We start from the raw sequence: 8,508 nt of genomic DNA, 5'->3' as shown, positions 1-8,508 counted from the left end.
GGAGCCACCACATCTGGCCTTGGGCAATATGTTCTCATGCATGGAGAAATGGCTAGAGAACTAAATAGGCCATGGTTACCTCTGCCCATGCTTTGAGAACAGCCAGTTTTTCCATGGTGGTGGCACTCTCTCGGTACAGTTGGCTGGAAGATCCTTTTCCAGCCTGAACTTTGTCCAGAGAAGAAACAAGAAGATTGTGTACTCGTCGGAGATCATTGAGATCACTGACAACTCCACTTCCAATCCATGTACTACATACCTAGCCATAAAAATTAAAACAAAAAAATTAACATGGTATATTAGAGAATGGAATAAATACAGGATTATTTTTCTTGAGGAACAAAACCAAAACAAAACCAAAGAACAAAACAAAATACCCAATGCTAAGGTTTAATATTATTTGTTATAGCAAATCAACACCAATCATAGATTTTACTGCACTATTTAGAAAAGAAAACAGAAGAAAAGATTCCACTGTCGTATTTAACAAAGATATAAAGAGAAATAATTTCCAACCCAAAGCAGTTCAAAATTAAATAATTCTTCAACAAAATTTCCACTTACCATAGGCAAAAGGTTATGCTAGCTGCTATGGAAGACATTTTAAAAAAAGAAAAAACCTACTTCCTACCCTCAAGTAAGAAAACGCAGATTGAATGAACATACAAGAACATTTTATGACAGTGATACTACACTTAAAAACAGATAAGAGAGAGATTATTTCTAGCAGGAGCAAAGGGAATGTTTCAGTATCAGAAAGGTGGTGTGTATAGACATTGGTGAGTTACGTGATGAAGAGATGTGATTAAAAAAGTTAATTGGGATCAGAGTATTATAAAATTTAAATTCCAAGCAAACTGAATTCAGATTGTATTTCATGGACAATCATAAGTTTCTATGGCTGCAGAGCAGGGGGACGATATTATTAGAATTGCACTTTAGGAAAACTGGTCTAGTATCTGTGTACAGGAGGAATGTGCATAGACGGGGGCAAGGTGTTCAGTTCTTTCACAATACAATAGAAGAAGATAGAAATCATAATACGATAGAAGAAGACAGAAATCAAACTGGGAATAAAATTAAAAAGGAAAGGCTCAGGAAAGAGACTTGCAGGTAGAAAACAATTAGATATTTTTAGGGAAAGAGGGCAGGGAGATATAAAAAGCAAGGAATCAAAATTGCCAAATTTTGATTGTCTAAGCTTCTAACTTGGATGAGTGCAAGGAAGGTAACATCACTGTTTAAGAGAATTAATACAGAGAAATATGAAAGTTTAGTGGAAAGGATAAGTTAGTAGGATTTTGACTTTAATGTTTTTATGTGCTGAGTTCAAAGTGCTTTATGGAAAGACATTCAGCAGGCACTTAGAAACTTGGGTCTGAATCTCAGAAGGGTAACTATCAAAACCCAGGAATTCCCACAAAAAGATGATAGCTAAAGTATTGTTACTATATAAATTTGTTCAAAAACGATTTTTAAGAAAGCTTTTTCAGATAACAAGGAAAATAGTTACAACTAAGGGAGCTTTAATGCCCAAATCCTTTTTCAGGGTGAGGCATATAAAAAAAGGTAACTTATTAAAGATATAAGAACATGGGTCAGCGCCTATAGTTCAGTGACTAGGGTGCCAGCCATGTACACCAGAGCTCATGGGTTCAAATCGAGCCCCAGCCTGCCAAACAACAATGACAACTACAACCAAAAAATAGCTGGGCGTTGTGGTGGGTGCCTGTAGTCCCAGCTACTTGGAAGGCTAAGGCTACAGAATTGCTTAAGCCCAGGACTCTGAGGTTGCTGTAGGTTGTGACGCCATGGTAATATACCCAGGGTGACAACTTGAGACTTTTGTCTCAAAAAAAAAAAAAAAAAAAGTATAAGAGTGTATATGTTGGTGATTTTGTGAGTTTCTACAGATATAATAATGGGAGAATAATTCCCTGGACCTAATTTTGCAATTAAATTTCCATATTGTAAAATTCTCTTTAAGATAATTCAATACCCACAAACTTGTAGCATTTTCATAACCTGTGGTCAAAACCAAATTTTTTTTTTTTTTGAGATAGAATCTCACTCTGTCACCCCAGTCAGAATGCCATGGCCTTAGCCTAGCTCACGGCAACCTCAAACTCCTGGGCTCAAATGATTTTCCTGCCTTCCTGAATAGCTGGGACTATAGGCATGTACCACCATCCCCAGCTAATTTTTCTATTTTTAGTAGAGATAGGGTCTTGCTCTTGCTCAGGTTGGTCTCGAACTCCAGAGCTCAAGTTATCCTCCCACCTTAGTCTTCCAGAGTGCTAAGATTACAGAGGTGAGCAACCATATCTAGCTCAAAACCAGTGGTTTCTTTTGTTTGTTTTTGAGACAGAGTCTATGTCACCCTCAGTAGACTGCCAGGGCATCACAGCTCAGAGCAACCTCAAACTCTTGGGCTTAAGTGATTCTCTTGCTTCAGCCTTCCAAATAGCTGGGACTAGAGGCACCCACCAGAATACTCAGCTATTTTTTGTTGCAGTTGTCATCATTATTGCTTAGCTGGCCCAGGCCAGGTTTGAACCCGCCAGCTTCAGTGCATGTGGCCGGCACCGTAACCACTGTGCTACAGGCACCGAACCTCAAAAGCAATGTTTTGACCACAAAATTTATTACCTAATTTTTATCAGTTTATTATCTAGTTAACAACAGTCTACATTCTTTAATTATTACAGATTTTGATATGTTATTTAACTTTAGTCCCTCTTAAGATTTCATATGTTTATGACAAAAAAGGATGTGATTAACGGTTTACTATATAATTTCATATAGGATTTTAAAAAAAAAAACTGCCTCTGTTGTATTTCCAAGAGAAAAATAAATATTTAATTTTTCTCTTCTTTCTTAGAAGTGAACTTCTAAGACCTCAATACATTTATAGAAGATAACTATATCTCACTAATAAGTGGGAGCTAAACAATGGGTCCACACAGGCACAAAGAGATATAAAGGTCATTGAAACCAAGAAGCGGGGGGGCGTGAGATAAAAAGTTACCTACTGTGTACAACGAACACTATTGATGACAAGCACACCAAGGGCCCTGATTTTAAGCATTATACAAAGTATCCATGTTAAAAAAAAATTGCCATCCCCTTAATATTTTCAAATAATAATAAACAAAGAAGACAACTACAGAAAGCCCTATTTTTCTTCTTACCTGGCAAGCTTTTGCTATTATATCCGATGGTGTATCTTGTGAAAAGGCTGGTCTTAGAGCAGCTCCCACCTAGAAAAATGAATAAAGGATTTAATTTTTTAATTTTTTTTTTTTTTGAGAAGAGTATCACTTTGTCACCCCCAGTAGAGTGTCATGGTGTCATAGCTCACAACAACCTCAAACTCTTGGGCTCAAGCGATCTTCTTACCTCAGCCTCCCAAGTAGCTGGGACTACAGGCACTCCTCACAACACCTAGCTATTTTTAGAGACAGGGTCTGGTTCTAGCTCTGGCTGGTCTTGAATTTAAGACCTCAGGTAATCCGCCTGCCTCCACCTCCCAGAGTGCTGGGATTACAGGCATGAACCACTGTGCCTGGCTTAAAGGATTTCATTTTTAAAGGTAAGTAGTAAATTGTCTCTTTGGAGAAGAGAACACACAAAATATATCTACTTTCCTTTCCTTTTTATCATTTCTCTCTTATTTCTTTTTATTTACAATAAACTCAACCATATTATTTTTCTTTTGCTCTCAAGGAGGTTATCATTACTAAATCTAAATGAATGCTCTATCAAATAGGCAATTAATCTTATTTCTTTTTTTCTTTGTTTTTATTTAATAGTAGACAAGATTTCCTAAAAAAGCTACATTATCAGAGATAATGTAATGATATTCTGGTGTTATTCTTTTAATGCCTGTATTTTTTTTTTATTTCTTTTTTTATTTTTATTGAGACAGAGTCTCACTATGTCACCCTTGGTAGAGTGCCGTGGCATCACAGCTCAGAGCAACCTCAAACTCTTGGGCTTAAGTGATTCTCGTGCCTCAACCTCCCGAGTAGCTGGGACTACAGGCACCCACCAAAACGTCCGGCTATTTTTTTGGTGTTGTTGCAGTTGTCATTGTTGTTTAGTAGGCCTAGGCCAGGTTTGAACCCACCACTCTCGGTAGATATGTAGCTGGCATTGTAACCACTGTGCTACAGGCACCAAGCCTCATATTTCTAATAGTATTTACCTAATGGGTGAATCTCATGTAACTGAATCAATTTCTTTAAATAACTGAATAGTACTAAAAATGGACAGTCATTAAATAACCTTAGAGATCATTTTACCTCAAAAGAGGTGCTGCAAAAGGTTACTCGAAAAATATTAATTTATGCATTGTTACTGTATTAATAAGAAACAGAGCTTTAGTTTTAAATAAGCCAACATCAGCCATAGATTCTTAGATCTATTAGTAGATTGAATATGTATGAACCAAATAAAGGAATTAGATGTAGTCAACTCCCAAACTGAGATTTCTTCCCTTACAAGAAACATTCAGTTGGTGAGGTCTATCAACAGCAGTCTGGAAGGGAATCATGAATCCTTCTCTGTGACTAAAGACATGGCAACTGACCACAGTGTGTGAGCGAGTACTGGATCCCACACTGGAGGACAAAGAACATTATAAAAGAAGTTATTGGGCCAACTGAAAAAACTGGAATATGACAGACTATATAAAATTAGTATATCAACGTTGAATTTCTTGAAGTCAATAACTATTTGTGGTTACATAAGACAATGTTCTTATCCTTTGCAAATACAGTCGTAAGTGTTTAAGGGTAATAGCACATATTTTAAATAGTTTACTTTTAAATGAGTTAGGAAAAAACTGTGTGTATATGTACACAGATGCATGATGAGAGAGAGTATGAAAGAAAGATAAATGTTAAAGGAAATAAGGTAAGGCTAACAATCTGCAAACACAAAGGGTGAACATTTCTGTACTATTACAACTTTCTGTAAATTTGAAATTATTTCTAAGTAAAAGCCTTTTTAAAAAGACCCTCATTCTGACAAGGTTGTGTATTGTGGAGTAAACGATTATATATAGGCTTTCTACTGCCAATTAAAATAAAAGCTATAACTTACTCACTTGTACTTATGATGGAAAAACAATAGATTAGACATTATTCACATTTTTAATTTTATGTATGTCCGAGCACAGCTTTTAGATGAGGTATGATTTATTTGAAGCCAAGATTTTGGCGTAAGCACAGTAAAAAAAAATGCTATCATAATTCTTCTTTTACCTTAACATAGGCCCCCATTGCTAATAATTTATTGCATCTCATCTGAAGAACATAAATAAAGGTATAAAACTCAGGAGAAACAAACAGATCTCTGTTTAGAACAAAATAAAAATCTTTTTTTTTTTTTTTTTAAGAGAGTTTCACTTTGTCACCCTCAGTAAAGTGGTACGGCATCACAGCTCAGAGCCAACTCAAACTCCTGGGCTCAAGTGATTCTCTTCCCTCAGCCTCCCAAGTAGCTGGGACTACAGGTGCCTGTCACAACACCTGGCTATTTTTTTCGAGACAGAGCCTCACTCTTGCTTGGGCTGGTCTGGAACTCCTGCACTCCGGCAATCCACCTTCTTATCCTCCCAGTGTGCTAGGATTACAGGCGTGAGCCACCATGCCTGGCTGAAAACAAAAATCTTTTAAAAATACCTAATTCTTTCAGGAATACTTTTAACTGCTATTATTAAGAGTTAATTTATCATTCAGTATACAATTCAATTGCTGCTTATTTCTAAAAATGCTTATCGAGCCTTAGCACACAGAAATAATGGCAGCAAATCCACAACACTCTTCTGAATGTCCTTCCTATCTTTCAAATGGCATGGCTAAATATCTAAACACGAGACTGGGAAGGTAGGCTGGAATTTCTATTCTAATTTTATCACTAATATGGTATCACAACTTAAAATAGTGACAACAGTTTGAAACTATTTTTTCTTCAATTGTAGGGTGACTGAAACTATGTAGCAGGCAATGGAAGTCAGGCAAAGCATTCTAAATGAATAAAGAGATGGCAGTTCCAAACACATTCCTCCAGAAAGTCTTTCCTCTAAAGGTACCTTAAAGATCAATTTTAAGTTCTTAAATAAATAGAAAATCTCACATTAGCTTGATACTGCTCCAGAATCACATGACCTGGAAATTCTGGCTCAGGCACAGATGCAAACTTCTTGATAATGTCTTCAAGTGCCTGGAGCCCAGCCATTCGCAGCTGGTTGCTATGATCAGTTGCAGCCATGAATGCCATGCGAATCAGGTCAGAGAGATGAAGGACCAAGAGGTCATCTAAAAATACAAGTAGAACGCAACTAGGAAAACTTTTCCAAAAATAAGTGTAATAACATAAAAATATGAAATGAATTTCTCATAGAAACACTTATGATCCATATATTTCCTGATATTTAAAAGTAACAAAGGCATATTCTTTCAAGAAGACTTCCATATCAATCTTTCAAGAATATTGATAAACCCCATGATATAACATAGGTATATAGGATGTACAAAGACATTGAAACAAAATACTTGATTAACACAACTTTCCCCAAACAAGTTTGTAATTCTTTAAGAACAGGGGTTAGCAGACTTTTTCTATAAAAATTCAGCCAGCAAATATTTTCATATCACCTCTATTGCAACTATTCAAAGCTGCTATTATGTAAAAACAGCCACGACAACATATTATATATAGAAAGACATGTGCTGTGCTCCATTAGAATTTTCTTATAAAAACAAGGTATGAGGCCAGGTTCAGTGGGACATGCCAGTAATCCCAGCACTTTGGGAGGCTGAAGCAGGAGGAATGCTTGAGGCCAGGAGTTTGAGAGCAGCCTGAGCAACACAGTAAGATCCCAACTCTACAAAAAATTTTTAAAAACTTAACCAGTTGTAGTGGCATGTTCCTGTAGTCTTAGTTACTTGGGAAGCTGAAGCAGTAGGATCACTTGGGCCCAGGAGTTCAAGGCTGCAGAGAGCTGTAACTGGGCCGCAGTATTCTAGCCTTGATGATAGCAAGACCCTGTCTCAAAAATAAACACCCTCACATTTTGGGCAGTTGAGGTGGGAGGATTGCTTGATGCCAGAAGTTTGAGAGCAGACTGAGCAAAATGGCAAGACATCTCCACGAAAACGCAGAAAAATTAGCTGCTGCAGTGGTATGTGCCTGTAGACCCAGCTACTTGGGAGGCTAAGGTAGGAGGATCACATAAGCCAGGCATCCTCAAACTATGGCCTGCGGGCCACATCCCGCCCACCGAGTGTTTCTGTCCTGCTTAGCAGCTGACTCGTCCCGGGGCCTGCAGTCTAGCCCTCCAACGGTCTAGGGGACAGTGAACTGGCCCCCTGTTTAAAAAGTTAGAGGACCCCTGAAAAAGCCCTGGAGTTTGACATTGCTCTAAGATACACTGATGCCACTGCACTCTAAGCTGAGCAACATGCAAGACCTTATCTCAAAAAACAAAAAACAAACAAGCCAAAAAAAAAAAAAGAACAACAAAATTAAACCAGGGTATTAGCTGGATTTGCATTGCAGGCTATTGTCTACTTTAGAAAAACTGAGACTTGGAGACAGGAAACTAAAATCCACAAAATAAGAAGGAAAAGACTTACAAGAATAAGATATAAACAGAGAAATCTTTCTCCTTTTAGCCTTAGAATTAAAGCCACTCTGGATCTGCCCTGAAAAGGCTTAAAAGTAAGTCTCAAAAGAATTCAAATGATACCAAGTAATGTTAATTGTATCTCAGAACTAAGTCCAACATTTTATAAAGGGATATAGAAAAATCCAGCACTAAAATGACAAAATTTGCAATGTATGTCATCTAATAGAAAAAAATGATCAAGGATATAAAGAAGTAGGAAAATATGTCTCACAACAAAAAGAGAGAAAAAAATCAGTGGATATAAATCAGTCAAGAAATAAAAGAGATAACAGAATTAGTAAACAAGGAACTTAAACCTGTTGTTATAAATTTATTTCCTATGTTCGTGAAGGAAAAAGCAAGAATACAATGAAGGGAAAAATGAAAGGCAGAAAAACCACAAAGAGGTCTTTAGAGACATGAACTTAAAAGCCACAGCAGAACTATATAAAGGATTTATTAAGCCCACGGAACTATCAAGTTCTTCAGGAGGCTTCAAAACTCTCAAAGTCTTTTTGAAGTCGTGACAATTCCATGGCTAACCCTGATCCCCAAACAGCTCCTTTTTAAATAGGTTTGTGTTACTGATGTCATCAAAGTTATAAGATGTATATTGTCAAACTTTCTCATCTGCCTACCTAAAATAGCAGCTTTAGAATCTTAACTTTAAAAAAGAATATCTATTCCTCTAGAGGTGGGAAGCAAGAGGAGGAGAGAAAACATTTGGCTAAAAGCACCTACTGCCTCCTCACCAAAGGGAGTCAAAAACACACCACCCATAAACCATGTTTTTTGTTTGTTTGTTTTGAGATAGGGTCTCACTATGTCACCCT

At 37.0% G+C, this 8,508-nt stretch overlaps 1 protein-coding gene across 1 annotated transcript in view; it reads right to left on the bottom strand.

The window, feature by feature from the left end:
• Positions 1 to 8,508, bottom strand: part of HEATR5B (HEAT repeat containing 5B) — a 94,833-nt gene that overhangs the window by 30,336 nt on the left and 55,989 nt on the right. Inside the window, exons 22-24 of the mRNA XM_023516670.1 lie at positions 6,142 to 6,346; positions 3,192 to 3,260; positions 80 to 259 (exon numbers count right to left, since the gene is read on the bottom strand). Coding sequence (XP_023372438.1) covers positions 80 to 259; positions 3,192 to 3,260; positions 6,142 to 6,346 — 454 coding nt within the window. The remainder of the gene's footprint in view (positions 1 to 79; positions 260 to 3,191; positions 3,261 to 6,141; positions 6,347 to 8,508) is intronic.

This window comes from Otolemur garnettii, unplaced genomic scaffold (assembly GCF_000181295.1).
Source record: "Otolemur garnettii isolate 467f Iridium unplaced genomic scaffold, OtoGar3 scaffold00095, whole genome shotgun sequence".
NCBI classification, from domain to species: Eukaryota; Metazoa; Chordata; class Mammalia; order Primates; family Galagidae; genus Otolemur; species Otolemur garnettii.
The sequence above is the reverse complement of the archived record's forward strand: the minus strand, read 5'-3'. Positions and strand labels throughout refer to the sequence as shown.